We start from the raw sequence: 22186 nt of genomic DNA on the forward strand, positions 1-22186 counted from the left end.
GATATGTGGACATTTTACAGCCTTGTCCGTGAAGAAGGAGCCATTGTGATCACACACGTTATGCAGTGTATGAGCGATTTATTGCAGTGGCCACCTTTCAAGGGCTGTCCCTCGTACTCCAGCGCTTGCATGCAGTGTCTACACCATGCACAAGTCCATGCACATGCTCTGCTGTTTGAAACCGGTTAGATGCTTCCCCCGGCTATTGAGCTTATCATGTGTGCACTGTGCTTACGTGCTGAACAGCATAGGAACACCATGCTTGTTTAAAAACACCTCGCATGACACAGGCAAGCTCTAAGCATGAAACTGTGGTTCAGGGAGTACCAGTGACCTGTGAAGCTGTAAAAATTGGCCCATCACTATCAAGAAACTATTTAAAAACTATCTTCAGTCAGAACAGCTGGGGAAAGCTTACACAGCAGCTGCGAGGACAGACAGGTTGGCTGGTGTGAGAAGTTTAGGGTTCCATTGCCTTAGACTACTGCTATCTAGTTATTTTATTCTGTTTCCTTTCAGTCTAGTTTATAGTATTGCTTACAACACATCTCTGACATCTCAGGAGCAAGGGAGAATATGACAACAGAGGCGATTCTGTGTAGATCTTCAGGTTTGGTTCGAACTAAACATGTCCATGGTTGGTTTTTATTGCAGTGGGAAGTGGCAAGACAGGAGGATCTTGGGGTGTGAGAACTTTTTTTCCTTCTCATGTTTATTCTCCACAAAGTTAAACCCTGTGTTGCATCAGGTGTGTTTGGAAGGAGAATAGCTAGGTTCACAGGGGTGTGCCAATGCTTGCAAAGTACAGGTAAAGAAACAAACTTCCCCCGCTGTAGGCAGCCAGCCCTGGCCATGCGCTGGGTGGCTGCAACTGGCTGTGCTCTCTGCCAAGCAGGGGAAGAACTATCAAACAACCTGGAAAGGATCACAAGCAATTTGTAGGGAAGAGTGGGCTCCCTTGTTTATTGCACACACTGCCGAGCGGCAGTCATCTCTTATTAACTGATAATGTCAAGGAAGGAAATTTTTTTCCGCAGAAGACACATGAATTTTAGCAGAATTGGAATCAACATGGTTTACCCTGTCACTCCAAATGCCAGCAAGTGTCTGTGTGCAGAGAGATGAACCTGACACACCTCACCTGAACATGCATTTCACAGCCCAGGTGTTTCCTGCAGGGTTCTCGCAGTCCTAGTCTGCAGGCAGCAGGCATGGGTACTGAAGAGGTAACACACAGCAACTGAGTGGTGAAGACCAGAGCCCTCAGCTTGCAGAGCCAAACCCACAGACTCCTCTTGCTTCTCATGCACACAGAGAGTCCCATAAGCCATAAGCATATTACAGCCCATGAATTGTGATTACTTCTTATTTTTGAACTTAGCATGTCTTTTTCCTTGTGTTTCTTCTTGTTAGATATCGATGAATGTGCAATAGGAACCCATAACTGTTCAGCTGCAGAGACTTGCTATAACATCCAGGGCAGCTTCCGCTGCCTGTCCTTCGAGTGCCCTTCCAACTACAGAAAAGTATCTGACATGTAAGTATTGCCATTGCAACAAAGCCAGCAGCCCAGTCCAGTGGCTGTGGATGTTACATAGTGCTTTAGTTTGTGGCTGGGTCTAAGTGCTCAGAGCTCTAAGAAGATGCTTCAGCACCTGGAGCACATAGAGTTTCCCCGTATAGAGTTTCTGTCTGGTTTTGCCTCTTCCATCTTCCAAGCCCTAAAGCCCCCATTTGTCCTCCAACTGCTGCTCTAACAGCAGTCATCAGAGCTTGCAGCTCTACAAGGGCTCTGTTTATAATTAAGTTTTAAAAAAATAAGATCTTCTATGCTGCTTATATCATTGCAGTAGCTGCCAGGCTACTCAGTGCACCACTTTTACAGTGGTTTGGGGGCTCCCTGTTTAATATTCAGATTGCAGTTCCTCAGAGAGTGTTGAAATGTTGCAGGGGAGCAGGATAATGAGCTTGCCAGGCTACAGGATTCTGGGAATGGCACACCCCCACAGCTTCCAGCTCCTCAGCAGCTGTGGCTCAGGAGCCCCAAAATCTCCCGAGCCATTTCCTGCCTCAATGGCTGCCAGTGCTTTGGGAAGCCATATTTAGCTGCTTATGACTTAAAACGTACTTTTCCTGTTTTACAGAATTAAGCAGCTCTGCAAGTTGAGGAGCTTGTTTCCCATTTCCATGTTTTAACTACCTTTTTAAGTGTTTTTCTTCTTATTTTCTTGGAGCGCTGTCCCAGGCTTGTGCTGTCAGTGATGAATCACAGACTCCTTTTCCAAGTTCTGTGCTGCTTGCAGCATGACTCTGGCTCTTTCCTCGTTGTGGAGCTTCCCAATACAGCTCCTCATGCCCATGATCTTTTTCTTACGCTTTTGTACGCTGACAATTACATCATTTACAAATGCTTTATGGGCACTGTAAAAGCAGAACAAGGAGCTGGTAATTACGCAGCTGAAGTTTGGGACTCCTGTTTGTCTAATAGTTTTGCAATACTCTGAAATACATATATTTTTACCTGCTGTTACATGGACACTGATTGTGCTTCATTTCTTATCTCTTAGGAGGTGTGAACGAATCAGTTGTTTTAATTATCTGGACTGCCAAAATACCCCGGTGCGCATTACCTATTACCAGCTGAACTTCCAAACCAATATCGTGGTCCCAGCTCATATTTTCCGTATTGGACCATCGCCTGCCTATGCTGGAGACAACATTATCCTTACTATCAACCAGGGAAATGAAGAAAACTACTTCAGCACTCGAAGGCTGAACTCGTACACAGGCATTGTCTATCTTCAGCGACAAGTGAAAGAGCCTAAAGACTTTTTGTTAGATGTTGAAATGAAACTATGGCGTCAGGGAACATACACTACTTTTCTTGCCAAAATTTACATTTTCATCACAGCTCATGCGTACTGAAGCATGTATTGACATTGGATTTTATTGGTGCTATGCTCTTTAACTGTTCTACCAAAGCTTAATACTGTTGAACTGGCATTTAACGTATCTAGCCTTTATATTATTTTTCTATCATTGCTTTAAACTTTTTTATTGGTTGTGTAAATTAAGTTAATTTTTATCTTTTTGTTTTGTTTTGTTTTCTTATGCAATTCTTTACATCATCATTTGACAATGAACACAGGAAGGATTAGAAAGGCAATACATACGTTGTGTTAAATGCTGGAATCTTTTCTTAGAAATTATTTTTAGGTTTAGTCACATCTGCAGGGTATTGCACTAGAGAGGAAAGATGTTCACTTGGGAGTATTGGTTTTTGCCACTAAGGGAAAAAACCTTGAGCAATTTCTCTTTATTACACAAACTTATGGTTTGGCTTAGCCACTGACTTCACTGAGGTTTCTCTGTGTTGAGATGCTGTGTCGAAGGCCGTATGTGTACACTGACGATTAGCTCGCCTCATATTACCGGTTTATTTTCCTCCTTCCAACTTGCATAATATGTTGCCTAAAAATATATATGAATAAAAGAAAACTCCACCAGTGAAAAAGCCTATGAATGAGTCTTGCTTTAGTAGGACTACTCATATGCTAAATATTTGCAAGACCAAGGCCTTAAGAGAATGTCATGCTTTAGGGTAAAAGCTCACATCATTGCCATTTTTAGTAGTTTTCTTCATAGGTGCTGGGATTCCTCTCTACACAGACTCTTTCTATTTAGGTAACTATACATACAGATTAGATGCTTTGTAATTCTTAATGGAATGTCCGAGAGGAAACATGGAAATAATGAAATAATCAATTACTGCTCCTTATTTTAAAGCCCAAGGTGTGCCACTGAGGAATCACTTGCAATTTTAAATAAACAAAAAGGGCAGTTGCTTCTCTTCTTCAGGAAGATTACTTCAGTTGCGTTACTAAATGACGCAGAGGAAAACGCTAGTTAAATTGGTGGTTTGTATTATGCCATTTAGAAAATAGCACAACCAAAGTTTTGAGCTAGATTTCCTCTAGTTCTACAGGAAATTGGATGAGGTCCAAAGTTGAAGGCCAGATGTGGCAAAGCATAGTATAATCAAAGTATTTGTCAGAATTTAGAAATGAATATCAGAACTTCTTTATGGCTGTTTTCTTTTTTTTTCCTAAAAAAAACCCCAAAAAGCTCCAGTGTTGGAATTTTCTGAGCTTCCTTTGTTCCAGCTATAATTATTCTGCAAAATGTTTTAAAGGAAAACCATAGCTACGATGTATTGATGTTTACTACACTGCAGTTTAATAATCACAGAATCATAGAATACCAGGTTGGGAGGGACCTCAAGGATCATCTGGCCCAGTGTTTCTTGGCAAAATAATAATCTGTTCTTTTCTGTAGTTGATCTTATTTTGACCAGTGTGTACACACAAAAAAAATGGAGAAATCAAATCTTATGGCTTTTTATGCCATAATCAACAATTTTATTATTCTGCAAAATATTTGTTTGAACTGTATCTTAAAATCTTGTAAACACCACCTATATGGTGAGAGGGCAGATGTTCCGTATTGACCATATCCCAAGGCCAATTTCTACCACTTCAAGTCACTTCTTTAATTTGGACTCTCTTATTGATAATAAAGTGCAAATCTTTCTGTATCTGATATCATAAAGACCCATTACCAGGGAAAAATTATGGCTATTACCCAGCTGTGAAATATGGGATATCTGTGAGCTTGCATACATCAAGCTTTTCTTTGTTTTTCTATAAAAATCATTTTGTAAAAGTGATCTTCTTCCATCCATCTTTTGTTTTCCATAGTTAACAGTTTCATAAGCATTTAGCAGGGAAGTGCCAACTGAGAAACGCATGTTTATGCAATTTGTCATTTCAGTTAATGCATATCTTACAGCTACAGGCCTGGGAAGATGAAGAGGCAGCCGCAGCAACGAGTAGGAGAGCCCTTCAGATCCATTATGCAGGATACATGTTAAGTGGTGATACATTTCTCCATGCCCCAATGGGGCACATCAAGAGTCACCGAAACCCAGAGTTTTCCATCAGCATTAGTATTTGATTGAGTGTAAATGATATTCAAGCCTCGACAGTCTTTCTTGTCAGAGAACAAATGGACAAGCCATTTGTTACTTGGAGACCTTTTGCTGACTAAAACCAGCCATAGTCAATCATATTAAGGATCTGGCAGTTTATAACACCAACTTTTCATTTTCTAGACAGGTAATTGATGAAGAAAGTTTTAAGAAAGGCTTTGCATACTCTTATAAGAAAAATGCTATGTTATAAAAAAACATGTCTTCATCAGCACTGTGTCCAGCAGGCATTCAAAAAGGTTAGAAATAGTTACTCGGTGCAACTGGTCGAAGCCAAGGAAAGGCTTATGGTAGATAATTTCACATTCTTCTGTTCCCAAAATAACCAGAGGAATCTTTTACCTCTTACCATTCCAAAGTGTATGCCCTGTCAGTTTTAGTAGGAGCTGCCGTGCAGGGACAGTTAGCACTGCACCCATTGCTTTTTCTTAGGACAGTGCTCATGACTGAACTTGAACAGACACGTCCACCAAAGACCCACTGACCAGCGAGGATGCGCTTTTGCTGTGTCGCAATGGCTTTGGACTGGAATTTTGGTCTCCTTCAACTGGCGTAGCTCCTAGAAGGCCTAGTTCCCATCTTCAGTAATGCTCCTTCTGCTTTATTTGGCTGGGTAACCTAGACAAAGAATGAGTGCGTATATCCACATACACAAAAGAAGTCTCAGTGAAAAGAGCTCAGGCTTGGACTGTACCTTTATGACCTCTTATACTTTCTTAAAACAGCAATAGCTTTCCTGAATTGTCTCTTGAGCAGCCATTTTTTTTTTCTTTTTTTTTTTTCCTTTTCTTTCTCCATTTCTAACAAGTGAGTTAAGTAGCTTTTATTTATTCCCTTAGCTTCTTCATTCATAGCCATCCCCCACCCCTTGCCTGGTTGAGGTGAATTAAGAACAGCTACCCAAGAACTATGCAAGCTGATATATTCATGAGGAAGACAACAGCTGCAAACCTAATAAAGAATTATAGCAGACTTGGGGCATATGATTATATATGTGTTAAAACTCAGATGATTAGTATGTTCCCAAAATTGGAAATGGCCTTTATGTGACCTGTCTGAACAATGCATGTTCTGCTTAGCTTTGCAGGTTACTTACTCCTGCCTCTATGAAATCTGACCTCTCTGTACTTGGCTGTTGTATTCCCTGGGAGATCCAGTGATCCCAGAGACAGAGGAAGATCAAACGTGTCATTGGAAGGAATAAAGAGTGAAAATCTGTGTTTGCTGGAAATTTGATGGGTCTATTACAGAATGAAACCAGGTTTTCTTTTGACTGGAATTTACATAACGTATAGTTGAAATAGCAGTAGATGGGTGAGAAAGATGTTTTTACCTAGTATTTTGAATTGTTTCCTTTCTGCACCGGGGAGGAAGTATTTTACAATCTCTTTGTGTGTAAAAAATGCATGTATGTGGATTACTGCAGGTGCTGACTAGCCTGTGCTAGCATTCCTCTGTGAGCCTGGTGTAGAGAAAAGGCATCGGAGTGCTCGGCTTGGGCCTTGCTCCTTCTCCTCACCCTGGAGGACCAGAGCGTGGCTCACCTGTCACAGAGGAGTAAGCTGTTAACTGTAATGGGCCAAAATTCTTCTACTAGCTCCGAGATCCCACAAACAGAACTTAATTCACTTTTTTTTTTTTCCTTCTCCTTTATATCAGTTATTCCTTAGTCTAGTGATTTAGGACAGAAGCAGATTTCGAACTTAGGGATTTCATGGTTTGGATCATTTGAGGTTAAAGCTGTAATGAGGGACGTACTATGATAATGGCTTTAACATCAGAGCATAAAACAGCCTCCTCTGCACAGGTCCCATTCAAAATGCCTCTATCAGCACAGGTACTGGTGTTTCAGAGAGCAGGGGAAAAGCTGAGCCGCCTCCTCCTCACCCCTCGTCCCTTGGGGGGGGTCGCTCAAGGAGCTGCTCCATGGCAGACGTGCGTCACCAGGGAAAGCCGGCCAGGAGCCCCCCGGCCCCCCGGTGATGGGGAGCGCGTGCTGCCCACCCGCCGTGGGCTCTGTCTCAGCCCTGGGGAGCAGGGGGGCATCACGAAGCCGACGGGCTGCCTCCGCGTCTCCCAGCTGCTAGGGCTTTGCAGATGCTCAGCACCCAGCAGCGCTCAGCTTTTGGGTGGAGCTGGGCCCCTGGTGAGGGGCTAGTTCTCTGCACCCGCTGGTTTGCAGCTTGTGCTTGCGCCTTTGCTCGCTCACCCAGCCTTGGGGGCTGTAGTGCTCTGAAAAACGCCGCTCTTCGCAGTCCAGACAGAAGCAAGAGTGCTGAAAACTGCGTGCCCGAGATGGAAAGTGAAGAAGAACAATTAAATGAAACAACAAACATGAAGTAAGATTTTGCAGTTCTCTGGTACCTGTGATAGGCGGTTATGGTGCGGAATTTGGGTTTTTCTGGGGTAAAGTCTTGAGTATGTGATTAAAATTGGTGTCCTTTGTGGGTGGGTAAGTTTTGTACTTCCCCTGAGACCTTTGCAAGGCGAGGAGTTGCTTTCATCTGGTTTGCAGGATGGAGGGAATCTGTTGGTTATTCTTTGTCTCCCTCCTTATTCTCTGTAGCTCATATGAGAGGCCCTGGCTGTTCTTCCCCATTCATTTTTCTTTTTTTTTTCTTCATCTTCCCATTGCTCCCATCCATGCCAGGAGGAAAAGAAAGTTCCAGCCGGGGAGAATTAGGATTCTGGAGTAAAAATAGCCTTTGAGGTTAAATAAAAAGTATCTTTCCACTTTCAGTGTTCTCTGCATCACAGAGACATTCGTTTTGAAGTGGCTATTGAAAACCAGGATTTAATTATATCCAGTTTCAGTGATGTGAAACTGAAGTGGCAAACTTGAGCCTTTCGTCTTCTAAAACACAATTCTTTCTCTTCAAGTTCTCTACAAATAGCACTCAATGCGTAGGACTCTTCCAGAGCTTTGGAGCCCTTTAGACAAGCTTCACCCTTCCAGGGCTCCTGCCTGACGTCCCCCAGCCCACGCCACTGGAGGAGCTGGCTGGCCGCAGCAGGCCGGCTTGGTGTCACTCCTTGTCCTGAGGCTGCCCCGCAGGCTTTTCTCCTTGCTGTTGGCAGTGTGGGAATCATAGAGCATCTCAGGTTGGAAGGGACCCGTAAGGATCATCAAGTCCAGCTCCCGAAGAAGACTGGTTTCTTCCAGCTGCACCCCAATGCAGGGGCTTGCTCGGCCCAGGGGGCTTTTCGGGGAGGATGGTGACATTGACTTCCCGTGAGCGGAGGCTCCCATTGTAGCAGGGTTAAAGATTCTAACATCTGCTGTGAATTTTCTTTTTTTAGTTGGGGTTGGAGAGGAAGACGATGCAATTGTGGTGTCCTACATACTGTGGAGGGAGGGATGGGAGGAGATCCTTTGTACATTAGTGAGTCTTCTGTGTAGTAGCCAAGAATTGTGCTAACTGCATAAATTCACAGCAGGATGTTTTAATTGCTTGGAGCTTGGGGTGGTGTGATGGTGGACTGGAAGAACTGAACTGGTGGTGCGGGGCTTGGGGGAGCTGCTGCGGCAAAAAGGGCAGTCTGGTCTAACAGACCGAGACCAGCCCAATGGGAAGGTAACCCCGGGTTCACTCCAGGTAAAGAATTGTCTCAGGTGAGATGATACCTTGTATGTACAAGTGATCTAGGGCTAGGTTAGTCAGCATATAACGTATGAGAAGGCAGATGGAAACTAGTTCTGTCCAGGGTTCCTGGAGATTTGTTTCAGTGGTAATAGTCTATAACTAAAGCATTAAATCAAATCTCACTGAAAAACACCAAGTTTCTGAAGAGAAATGCTATGGAAAGGGCCATCTGACGAGTTAAACAAATTGTTCCCAACAGAACAAGTGATGAATGCTATCCTTGGGAAGGGGGAGAAGGGGAGGGAGATCTAAAATCTAATTTTATTTTGGAATAATAGCAAAATGTGCAGAGTACTAAACTCTCCTCTGTGCCACCATTTCTAGAAACTAATTACAAAACGTGTTAGTAACAATAGCTGATCCAATTTAAGGAAAATACATCCAAAGTAGAGACATAAATGCCCTGAGAGAATGGGAGGGTGGAGGTGCCTTTCTCTGTGTCAATGAGGGTGCCTTACGGCAGCACAGTCTCCACTGGGCTACAGTCCAGAGAGGGTTTTTGACTCACTGTGATTACAGAATTACTGGTTGCAGCCAGATGCGCCGTAAAAGAGGATAGATCCTCCCCAGCATTTATGGCCAGGAGAAAAAAGTACGTGGAATACTTCCAGTATGGGAAAAAGACTGATAATCTCCAATGAAGTACATTTGAAGTGGAGCATTGCCATTTTTGGAGTTTGAATAAACTATGTCAACTAGTGATACAGGACTGATAAACACAAAGTGACCTTTTGAAGGTAACGTACCATGATGAAAAGTTTGGGGTTTGTTGGTGGTAACAAAGCAAATGCTCTGACCAAGGGCTGAAGATCATAGTAGCGAGAAGACCTTAGTGCAGCTGGGAGACTGAACAGGCCGTTCCCCACATCTAACCGGCTGGAATATCAAATGGACGCAGCTCACACAACCTTGAAAGTGGAGGAGGTGCCTGCTGACCTCCTACTGTTGGGATGGTAAAGCCCAGCTCCCAGACTCATCTCAGGGTAGATGAGAAGATGCCTTCCTATGCTGGTATTGGAAATTTGGGGAGTGTCCTGTAGCTAAGATGTACTATGCTGGTGCTGCAGCCATTGAAACATAAAATTATCATTTTCTTCTTTTATGGATGTTCTTCACAGTAGTTTTGTAAGAGTAATCCCAGTTAATCCGACCTTTTGCAGAGGCCTATTACAGTTATGCTGTTATCTTTCAGTTGCACCTTGGAGAAATAGCTTTCACATTGACCAGGAATATTTCAGACAGAGTTTCAGGTTGACTAATGTAATTCTGGAGTAATGATACAGTATACTCTAGAATTGCTGCTATGAGTATGGGAAGGACTGTGCCTAGCCATTAGTGTAATCACCAGCTACATGTCATAATAACTGAACTCCACATTGTAAGTATTGGTCTAACTTAGATTTAGGGCAAGTATGCAATATTATACCAATGTATTGTAATGCTTAACCCGATGTAAATGGACATGAAGGTGCTGTGGTATTGACAAGAGCAAAAGATAGTCCTGTAATGACTCATGCTTGATTATCACTGGAGTTGGGAAGGCACAAGTGCGGTGTTTAGTCACAAAGTTTAGGGATTCCCAAAGTCAGCATAACCCTTATTACATTTGCAGACCAGGGAAGTCTGTAAGAGGAGATGCAGCTGTTTGTAAACTTTTCCAGAGCAGACACTCTCCTGTATATTAGACAATGCTGCTCTGAACGGTTGCTCTACGGTTCACGTAGGCAAGAGTCTGCACTCTCCATTTATACAAAAGTAGCAGTTATTGATGCAAGTAATCCCATTAACTGGGAAGGCTTGAGTACTCGACTGGGATTTGGAAATGCTGGACTCTGTTCTGGGCTCTGTCCAAATGGAAAACTGGGCACAAAGCAATTGTGATGCACATGGTTACAACCCCTATGCGTCCTTGCATCCAGTGTAAGAGTTATAAAATAAACCCCCTACTTCACCCCGTAAGAGTATTTGTGGTCATATTTCTATTGTTACCATGGTAGAGGCTGGAATAAATCCTACTGAGTGGTTGTTCCCCGTCACCAGAGGATCTCCCGTACCAGACACCAGAAATGGTGCTGGTGGCTGGAGGGGCTGAGGCTGAGTGTGGTCTGAGGTGTCACAAACGTACAGCTGTTGTGGGCTGTGCCGTGTACCACAGCTGCTAACTCAGGTAGCGCTAAAAGAAAAAAACAACCCAACCTCAATAACCTTGAAAATAATGATTTCCTATGAAAAATACTTAATTTAAAACCGCAGTTTTCTACAGTTTCCCAACAGCTGTTGATGCAGAGCGCCACTGAAGTGAATGGGCTAGGTAAAGTGAAGACACAGCTTTAATCATAACTTAATTTTCCTCTGGGGAGATGTCCTGGTTTCAGCTGGGATAGAGTTAACTGTCTTCCTAGTAGCTGGTACAGTGCTGTGTTTTGAGTTCAGTATGTGAAGAATGTTGATAACACTGATGTTTTCAGTTGTTGCTCAGTAGTGTTTAGTCTAAAGTAAAGGATTTTTCAGCTTCTCATGCCCAGCCAGCGAGAAAGCTGGAGGGGCACAAGAAGTTGGCACAGGACACAGCCAGGGCACCTGACCCAAACTGGCCAACAGTGTATTCCATACCATGCAACGTCCCATCTGGTATAGGAACTGGGAGGTGGGGGCAGGGAATTGCGGCTCGGACTGGCTGGGTGTCAGTCAGCGGGTGGTGAGCGATTGCCCTGCACATCATTTGTACATTCCAATCCTTTTATTACTACTGTTGTCATTTTATTAGTGTTATCATTATCATTATTAGTTTCTTCTTTTCTGTTCTATTAAACCATTCTTATCTCAACCCACGAGTTTTACTTCTTTTCCTGATTTTCTCCCCCATCCCACTGGATGGGGGGGAGTGAGTGAGCGGCTGCGTGGTGCTTAGTTGCTGGCTGGGGTTAAACCACGACAGGACAGGAAGAAAGACACATATGATGCTTGTAATGTTGCCTGAATCATGCCTGGATGACTCTGACATATATAATAATGAAGGCAGATAACAATATGATTGCTCCATATAGGTACCTGTACTATAGTTCAAAGAATGTCTTTTGGCTTGTAAATCAAGCGATCAGAAGAGGGTGAAGGCCAGGCCTCCAGTTCAGAAGGACACTCAAAAACTAACACAGTATTAGAGCTGCCAGGCTGTGCACTGTGAGACTTCCCCGTCCTTCCACCAGTCCTGCGCCTGTACGCAGATGGTGTGGGGGCAGTTTGGTTGGTGGCGGTTGGGCTTTGGGGGTTTTGTCTGTGTGTTCAGTGATCTGGACTGGGGAGCGTCCAGAGGAGGAGGTAGTGGGTGTTTGCATCTCTCGCATGGGTATGTGGTGCAGGTCGTCTGCATGTCGCTTGGGTGGAGTCTGAGTCCTCTGGCGTGTGGTGCCAAGTTGCTTTTTAAATGTAGTATTTACCAGCCCAGGACTGCAAAAGCCCCGTCAGCCCCACTTCACAACTTTCCCATCCTTAGAAATCCCTGGACTTCACCATGTATTTGGTAACTTTGGTACCTTTAACCCAGCAACAATCTTCATCTCTTCCTTTTATGAATTCCACTTGTAGCCTCTCCTCTTCTGCAGTTGCCTCCTATGGGTTGTGTTGCTTTTACCCCGTTGCCAGGAGGTTTTTGTTTCATCACTTCTCTCCCTTTTAAAAGGGCACAGGTCAAAAAGAGAAACATCCAAAAATCCATCAACCCTTTTCCATTGATGCCTTAGAGACTGCACCAGTGTTAGCAGCTGACGAATCCGCTGGCAGTACCACTGAGCTGCCAGTCCAGAATCTGAAGAATAATATTATTCTAAATTACACTACGGCTTTAAACTGTGCAGTGTTGCACGTTTGGAAGGCAGCTGTTCTGTGCACTTTTGGGACTTTGCAGAGTGCGTTGTTGAATGCACACCCTGGGAAATCACTAATAAAAGATGATTTATATTTTCCCAAATTCCACTGATTTTTTTTTAAATTTTTTTTTTAAGGCATTATGTTTCCTTCTTTCTTGGAGTGCTTTTATAGAAGAAATCAAATGTAGAGTTTATTGTTAAATAGTTTTTCCCGCATGTTCTTCGTGTAAATTTTTTTTGAGAGGGTATTGGATTTTTCAGTTTATGTCCTTAAGCATCATCTTCAATATGGGCTGACATAAGAAACAGCTTGGGGCAGAGCGGTGGGCAGTGCCGTGGCAGCGTCTGGCCTGACCCACAGTTGGTGTTCAAGTAGTCGAGTTGGTTTTGGGCTGACGACCTGCTTCGTTTTATTCTGTTTTTTTTTAGTGGTGGTATAGCTGACTGTCTAGAACAGTGTAAGCAGGGACGTTCATGGGCAGCAGTAGTATAGTAGTCGTTCATAAGCTGGTCACAAAAACTAAAGGTATGGTGGGGGATTTCTTCTTTTCTTTCATGTGCTGGCACTGGAAGACTTTGAAAAACAGAGTCTAAGACCAGTTGTTACCTGCAGTCAGTATTTTCTCAAACCTGCCACTTGGCAGTGGGTTTGGTTTGGGTTTTTTTTCTCCCTCGTTACAATAACTAGATTACTTCGTAGATCGCTATATTCCCCTGTCCAGGCAGGGCTAGCCATTTTCAAATGCAAATCAAGGTGTTTCATTATCTCCATTGTATGCTACAGCTTCCTCTCATTTTCTTTTAACACTGAGCTAATTAGTTAATAAAATAATAGTTTCTCCCCTACCTCCTCCCACCTTTTTTCCCCTCATTTCTTATCTTAGCCATTGAAGAAATATTTTCTCTGTTTTCATAGAAAGTAATGCATTTACACTTGCCACAGTAGTTCGAAGATAACAAGAATATACTTTTTTTATGCTGGTAATTGCTTTTCTTGGCCATTAGTTGATCAAAGTGGAGGCAATAGACTGGGGGCAGTCAGACTAAATAATAGGTGTTTGGAGTAGAACCAGGACTAGAGCTTTCTTGGGGTTTTTGTTTTGTTTTCAAAGTGCTAATTTATTCATTCTCTGCATACAGATGTCTTGCTGGTGAATACACGTGTAGTAACTGTGAAGGTAGTAGGGTAGCTCCTCCGTGGTGTAAAAAAAGGCTTAGCCACATCAGCCTATGCAGATGTGCTGCTGTCTACCCATGTTCTGTTGGGACCATGTTGTTTCTCCAAACTCTAAATCGAGGTTTTGGCCACACTGCTATCTGAAGGAGCATGTAACTGTAACGCAGGTTTGTCTCGCAAGCTGAAACATTTTTTTCTAACTATGAATACCTTTTTTACCTATCCTGCAAACTACGCAGGCTGTAATGAAAAATTGAGGAGCAGGGGTTTGGGTGTTTGGTTGGTTTTTTTTGGTTGGTTTTGTGTTTTTTTTTTTTAAAGGTGAAAGTTAAGAACACTCTTCTATGTTTTCTGGCACTGTTCTTGTTTGAAAAGCTTGTATGGAAGGTGAAACTGAAACTTTGTGTTAGCATAAACATTTAAAGGTCTTTCATCATATCTGTTACACTTACTGTCAATGTACTTCATCATCGTTGCTCTATAATGAGATTTTGCTGGTACTGGCTAGACAGACAGTCATAAGTTCACTCTGTTGCTTCATTTGGGGTTTTTGTGTGTATCTTCCCCCCTCCTGTGTCCGGCTCCATGAGTTTTGGCGGATTTGCTTGGCTCCAAGAGTGCCGAGACAAACCAGTTTCTAGATTTCTCCTTATTTGGAGCAAGTGTCCTTATCGCTGTTGCCAAGAATATCCTGCGCTGAGTGGCAAAGGTCCAGGAGCTCACTGCAATTGCTTGGAGGGTTGAAGTTCCCAGAAAAAGTTTGGGCTGGGATGATTAGTACAGCAGTACAGCCTCTGACCGAAGGTGTTCGATAGCGTATGTGCAGTGCAGACTTTTTCCTTGTCATTTCATAAACACCATTTTCACAGAAATGCTGGCGTCTGATAATCCTCACATTTTAATTTCATGCTGAGATGAAAGATAACTTTTTATCTCAAAGAAAGCTTGGGTGTTTTGGTAGAAGCCTCCTTGTTCAGCTGAGTGGCATGTAATCATCTCAAGATCCATAATACATGTAAAGACTCCCAGAAATGTGGGAGATGCTCTGATTTTCTCTTTCTTTCTTGGAATAGTGTTCTGGAACAGACTAAAAAAGGATTTTTATGAGCTTCCTGGGAAAATTACTACTGTCCTTCATTCTTGTACTGAAGGGCCATCTTAGAAACAATGAACAACTACTCAACTCAGAACAAAAGGGGGAAAGTGCCTGAAAGTATGACTATATTAATATATACTTATTGGAAGAGAAGGTGGCATTAAATAGTCTTAATGATTCAAGATGGCACAATGTTTTCCTTTGAGTATGGAGGAAGTTAGTTTTGATGACCTGATTCAATTTCAGTTGCGATTATTATAACTCTCTATACCTGCCTGTGTTCTTTGGGTTGTTCCTGTGTTCTTTGGGTTGTTGCAGTACAGTTTTGCTGTGGCCTGAACAACAGTTATATGTTCCCCTGCAAGAGGCAGCAGGGGCTCAGAGTCTGACAGTCATCCCTGCGTACATGTCTGTGATCTGCATTTGCAAGTATGAACAAGAATATTCCTCTGTGAACATCCTGGGAAAGCAGAGGGACAAACTCATTTCTGATACAATACTGCTGAAGTCAACAGACTTGTGACGGGGATGAAATCAATGCAGTATTTCTACTTTAAAAAGAGGAAGGGCAGAAACACCTGGGAATAGGTTGGATCTCTGAGCACTCTTGACCTTGGCTTTCTTTGGTGCATGGAAGAATGGCAGAGGAAGAAAATTGCTCCCTGGGATGGTTTACCTGAACATTATCAGTTTGCCAGAGAGGACCATCATAAAGGACTAAATGGAAGAATTGCGTAACAAGGAAGACTAATAGGGGGTGTTACCCATGGAAAAATTAAGACTTTCTTTTAAGTGCAATTGGTAAAAGCAATGACTGAAGTAGTTGCAGTTATTCCAGCCATGCCGTCAGCTAATGATCAGCTAGCAGGCATAATAAATGTTTAAAACTAGCCTTAACGGCATAAAATTTTAAGGACCCTAAAACAATAAACTGGATGGTTCATAACCTACTTTTAATTAGTACCAGTCAGGGAAGTAGCACACCTCCAGGCATTTCCATTCATTCTACCATGCCCACATTTTCTCAGACATAGAGAGGAGAAATGCACATCAATAAAGCCATGGACAGAAGGCATGAGCTGTTCACCATGCAGTGACCACCAGCTCCTTGCGCGGTGGCGTACACATTGGAGACTGAATGCCGGGACAGACATGCTTTTGGAGGCTTTCCACTGTGAAGAGTTGGAAAGCACCATTTTAGGACATCACTGCCAGGAATTACATCCCTCAAACCATAAGTGCTGAGGTTTACCATGGTTCAGTGGATGCAGTTTAGTTCTGGGTTCTTGGCAAGATTAGTCTATAGACTTGCATGAAGTCATTGCAGTATGGCATGTGGCTGGCTTAAAAAATGGAGCAAAGCAAAACTCCCCCTTGCTGAAAGCTGGCAGGAACAGAAGGGAGGAATATTTTTGACTATATGAGTGCAAGGCTTTGACGGGGGAGCTAGCTGGCTTCACTGGTTTATAACAGACTGACATAATGTTGAAGAAAGGAGCCAGAAGAGTGGGTGGATTTCTTGCTGGTGCTCCTGAGTACACAAGCGTGGCTGGCATTTGTAATAAGAGTGCACAGTGTGAGCGGGCTGCTAAAGACTGGGCTGCCCCATGTAGCAGCCAAGGCCAGGAGACTGCATCTTTTCCATCTGTGCCCAGCAGAAGGATTGTAATCTTCCATGGGAATGCAGGCGTCTCTGCATTTGTCTGTGACCTCGTCCCCTTATGTTTGGATGGTGGCACTGCCTGTATGCTGCTGAGATGGAGGCCAGCCCAGGACACGCCAACTGAGTTCTTGGACCTCATTTTGATTAATGCCGAGGCTACCATGCACCACCTTAGCAGCATATAAATGAATTTCAGTCGATATAAATTGTACCTATCTTCACTGTAAAGCCACCTTACCCTGGTGGAATGATGCAAAATGGTTTGAGTGTAAAAGGTGCCTTGTTGGCCAAAAGGCCTCTCCTCCCTTCTGCCCTCTTTAAAAACATGGTGGGACTTTACCCAAACAAGCTGTTTTGGCTTTGGCCCTTCATGGGAATGCCCTGTCCAAAGGACAGAGACCAGCTGTGGTATGGGCACCTGCTTGGGAAGAGACCAAGGTTTAATTTCCCATACTGCCATGGATTTGATGTGACTGGGCAAATCAACTAAACTCCCTCTATGTTGCTTTCTTCTCCAAAATGGGAAATATACTGTCCCTTAACCCATGTTGCACGAACACAAAAGACTGACTATTTATTATTATTATTATTATTATTTTAGTTCTAATAAAAATAAATGCTACCTTAGCATCTAAAATATGAGTTTAAGGTATTTCCTGTTTGCTTTAGTTTTTCTTATTTCTTTTGGGAAGACCTGAAACTAATTTTTCTATACCCACCAACTCTTTACCTCTTAACTCTTTTTTTTTTTTTAGTAAAAGATTTTTCTTAAGGATTTTAGACTGATTTTACTGTACACATATTGCACTGAAACAACTGGTAACTTTTTCTTGAGCCTACTCTGAGAGCTGGGTCCTATAAATAGAATTTCGTGTGGCAAGTATGTAATACCCATGCTCTGTGGTCTCTGCCACTAGTTTTAGGAATGGAAATGAGGTTAATGTTCATCTAAAAGCCATAATTTATTTGGAAACTCTTATCTATAAAAGTGTACCTTTTCCCATGTTGGTGTGGGAAGGGTGAGAAGCAGTGATGGACAGCAGCTTCATCTCTGGGAACAGATGGAAGGTGCAAAGCAGACATCTTCAAGAAGAGCTGACATTTTAAGCACTATAAAGTCTGCAGGGAGAGATAATATCACTCCTGAGATATAATGATATACTTGGAAAAAACAGACAAGCTTTAGAGCATGCAAGCTGAAAAAGCATTTTGAGCCTGAACGCTTATTTCTTTTTACCAGTTTGTCCTTATGTGCAATAAAGATGTTACCTCTTCCCTCAAACCTTGTCTTGCTTGCATCCCAAGACCTTCATGTCCAAAATTATACTAGTAGGATTTGACTTTCTAACTTGCTTTCCCATACTTAATATCGATGTTTGCATTTACCCACCTTTAAGGCATGCTGTATGTCCTGGACACTTAGGAGAGGATGGGAGAGTAAGGGTTCATTTGCTGTCCTCATTGTTTTTACTGTTGAGTGTTTATCTATCCATCAAGTCAGAATAAGCAGTCATTTGTACTGGATCTTAATTTAGATTATGGATGTCCTAAGTACTAGAGTAATAATGTCATTGTTTGTTATTAGGTTTTAAGTAATAGGCATGAGTAAATAGGTAAGACAATATAAATATATATCTGAGCCTTAAATACAAGGCAATAAAATGAAATCTAAAAAAAGAAAACCGTTGGAGTTACTAACATTGGAAAGACTTCAAAAAGAATTTGTCTCTATTATTAAATATAAGTGGGCCAAATCCTTCAGCTCCTCAGTGCCGAGGAAAGGTTTGTCCAAGGATTATAATGGACTACGCCATGATAAACGATGGCAGAAGGTGGTGACAAATGCAAAGTGTTGCTTATTAGAACAGGCAGAGACAGGATGGTAAATGATGGATAGTGATCTAATGATTTATTTGCAGAAGATTTGAAAAACCTTCAGGCTCTAACTTAAATAGATGTATTTAATGTAAGCTGTACATTGGGATGTTACTAAATAAGTTTATGCAATAATGGAGTCTTAAGAGTACTGTTACGCTTGCTGAAGCAACTGGTACCTTTGCAGGAGCTCTCTGTTCAACCCTCCTCCCAGTGCTTTAATTTTGTCTTTAGGTCCTACCAAAGCTGTTGGTAGAACAGGATTAGGGCTGCACTGGGTAACATCAAGTTGCAAATGGAGAAGCTGGCGTTATTATCACATCTTTATCATCATGCAGAGTAACATAATGTATTCAAAGAACAAGAATGCTTAGTTTTTTCCTTCATCGGTTTCCTGATGGAAGACCTGAGTCTCATTAGAAGAGGAATGGGTCAGGCTAACCTTTTCTGGTACTTTAGGATCACGGCCCTTGACCTCCCTCCAGTTTCTCCTGAATCCTGAGCTTTATCCTAGTGGCCTCCCCAAACACTTGCACTGAGGAATGCAGAAAGTATACGTATTTTCTTAGAGACAATGTTGGCCATCGCCAATTTTGGCATAACTTGTGTTTCCTGTGACAAATTTATAGAACCTTTAGAAATAATTTGTTATAAATAAAAACATAAATACAAACAGTAAACACTACTGTCTTCATATGTTTATGCAGACCGCTGCCATTGCTGTGAGGCTTGCTGCTCCCAGTTAGATGCAACAGTTAGAGTTGTCACTGATCTCACTGTGTAAGCGATGGAGTAGTGTAAGCTGAAACCAAAAATAAATTCATATGCTATCAAGGACAATTGGCAGCTTTCACGGGGGATTTCAAAACAGATGGGCAAAAAGACAGTGAAAGAGATGCTGCTTTTTTTCTTTCAAGGAATAAGTAAGGAAAGAACTCAATTGCCTTCCCTCCCCCCCTTTTCTTTTTCCTCTCCTTTCTCTCCTTTAAATGTTGTCCCTTATCTGTATGGTTACTGTTAAGGCAGTAAATGTGTTTATTCGCTCTTTACGTAGAGGATTGTCAGGCTAGATAAGTTACGAGATGCTCACAAGGTTTAGGAGACCTGGGTTTAATTCGTTCTTGCAGAAGACATCCTGTCTAACCTTAGGCAACTAGCTTATGGTTGTAGAATATTCCTTCCTTCCTTCCTTCTCCCCCCACCCCCCAAAATAGATAAAACGTTCAGACTGAAAAGTGTTCATTGCCTGTCAGGTCCATCATCCTCGCTATTTCAGACATACAGTGAAATATAATAATATTCTTCTGTCTCATACAAGTGCTGGGAAATACATTCAGGCTGTGTGTTAAGCTAGAGAATTACATAATCATAATAGAGTTGAATCTTATGTTATCCATCTTCTATCGAACAGGAGCGGAATTTATATTAATAAGGAATAAAAATGTATACCCAAACTAATTGATTGAAATGACAGCCTTAGGGAATCTCTGTGTCAGATATGTTTCAAAAACTCATAGGAAAAATATGGTGCTTGCTAAATGTTTTGCAGTAATCCAAAAGTCCATCTTTGTGTGAAGCATTAAGAGGTAGTAAAGTGTAAAACTGCCAAAAGTCTTCTGCATTTTCTGGGTTTTGGCACTTTAAGTCGATTCTGTAGTAGCTCTGAGCCCAGCCCGCTGGTGCTGTAAAGCATGGGTGCTGAGTTTCAGCTGGGAGCTCCCAACCGGCCCCAGGCTGCAGCTCTCCTGACCAGCACCATCACTGCACTGGGGTTTCCTCCCTTTCTGTTTGAAATGGAAGGAATAACAACTATGCCAGAGTTGAACCCTTTTAAAATGTTGCCTGTACTTCTGCAGTAACATGGGGAAAGAAGAGTTGGCTTGGGAAGAAATCCCTTTTCTTGTTTTGTTTAAGCTCTTGAAGGGGTGATGGGTGCAGCTATGTCTACCCGGTGTTTTCCAGGACAAAACTGGATCGTGGTAACTGGAAAGAAAGAGACAGCAGCCATAGCTGGGTGGGAGATGGGACCGCTCTGCCAGCAGAGGAGGGGAAGCAGACGGGGTGGAAGGAAGGATGAACCAGGGTAGCAAGGGAGAGGACTGACCTGCCCAAGGAGACACACCTTCAGGGAAAAGAAGACTCTGCCCTTGAAATATCAGAAACAACTAAGTCCTGTTATTAAAAAAAAAAAAAAAAAAGCAACTTCTCCAAGGCTTTGAGCATGCCAATGCTCCTCAAATCATTTTACTTTCCTAGGGGCTTACCACCAACCGGTGACAATGACATGCTCTTTACCCCACAGACACATGAAGGGTAACTAATGTCTTCTGCTCCCTTCAGAGTGGGAATCTGGAGGGGGTGTCATGAATGAGACAGAGGAGAGAAATGGGTAGCAGGACAGTTTCTAAAGATAAGTTAGCTGTGAGGACAGGAGTGGGAACTCTGCTGCGTGGGCCGAAGAGGGGTACCACCACATATGGCTGAGAGGAGAACTGATTTGCCGTTCTCTCGCTCTTTGCTAAGATTAAAATCTTGGAGTCTTTCAGGAAAGTACTGCAAACCTCAGAGCAATGTCGAAGCTGTGATTCGGCTGTTTCAATCTGCATGGATTACAGAAGCAGCCTTCTACCTAAGCAAGTATTTTGGTATTGAATTAATTAGCAGTTCTCTTACCGCAGCACTTTCACAGGAACTGCATCCCACACCTGCACCTCTTCACCTTTTTTGGCTGCAGCCCCAGTCAGTTAGTCAGCCAGGCTTGGAGTGTGCCGATACTGCTTACCCTGGACCCAAGTCATTCCTGATGTAATCCACCATCTTTACAGAGTTATACCCACAATGACCTTGCCTAATTATCTCGCTGTGTTGCATAAATTGGTGCTAAATCAGACTTTGCAAACCGACCGATGCTGCACTAACATTTGAGGTAGACTTTGTTTTTAGTGGGCAATTAGTGATGTTCTCACAGCATGCTCACGTACTGCATAATAATATGAGAAGACAACATTACAGCTGTCATTCCCCTTTTGGTTTCATCGTTCCCTCTGGCTGTGCAAATGTTTTTGGTTTTACAAGTCAAAATAAAAGTATGGCTAATGGCCACTGCCTTCGGTTATGGCATAAATTTATGTAACCAATGTAGCCTGGCTCCAAAAGAAGGCATGAAACTGCTGAGGTGGAGCAACGTGCAAGTGAGGGTGTCTGCTGAGCCAATATTATTTTGTGAACTGAGTAGGCAAAAACTGCAGGATGCATAAGGGGCAACAAATAGCTTTCAAAGATGATGGGCAGTGCAAATTGCTAGCTTTCGTTTAACTCTAGGGTTACCGGTAGCCTCTCATTTCCATACATTTCCTTCATTCCTAAAGTTCTGCCTTCTGGACCGTTGTCCCTTCCCCATGCCGATCTCTTGGCCTCAGAGGCAGGATCAGGCCGCCTGTGGGTATCAGACAGGCTGTGAGGCTCAGCTTCTATATTTGCGTTCACAGCGCTACAACCAAACAATTCTGCATTTCTCAGATAACATTGTTCTGAGTGAAAACAACATCTAAGTATTATAGATAGGCCAGAAAACAACATCTAAGTATTATAGATAGGCCAGAATGAGAACCATATCATTAAAGATTTTGTCATTTGTGATTAATTGTTGCAAGAACTGTTTCTCAGCTTCAGAGGATAAAGGCCTCTTAAAGAGGAGTATCAGCTGATCTAAAACTAGATAAAATTCACAGTACTACATTACATTCATCAGCAGAAATAGAAAGGTGATGGGTACCACCATCACACCCAGGAAGAGAAGTACAAGCAATATAAAATCC

At 42.6% G+C, this 22186-nt stretch overlaps 1 protein-coding gene across 3 annotated transcripts in view; it reads left to right on the forward strand.

The window, feature by feature from the left end:
- The window catches only part of FBLN2 (fibulin 2), a 109603-nt gene extending 104877 nt beyond the window's left edge, over nucleotides 1-4726 (forward strand). For all 3 annotated transcript variants that reach the window (XM_069769856.1, XM_069769855.1, XM_069769857.1), the window contains exons 16-17: nucleotides 1414-1537; nucleotides 2568-4726. In XM_069769856.1, coding sequence (XP_069625957.1) covers nucleotides 1414-1537; nucleotides 2568-2925 — 482 coding nt within the window. In that variant the 3' untranslated portion in view covers nucleotides 2926-4726. The remainder of the gene's footprint in view (nucleotides 1-1413; nucleotides 1538-2567) is intronic.
- Nucleotides 4727-22186: the final 17460 nt, after the last annotated feature.

The sequence above is a fragment of the Haliaeetus albicilla genome, chromosome 24, assembly GCF_947461875.1.
Source record: "Haliaeetus albicilla chromosome 24, bHalAlb1.1, whole genome shotgun sequence".
NCBI classification, from domain to species: Eukaryota; Metazoa; Chordata; class Aves; order Accipitriformes; family Accipitridae; genus Haliaeetus; species Haliaeetus albicilla.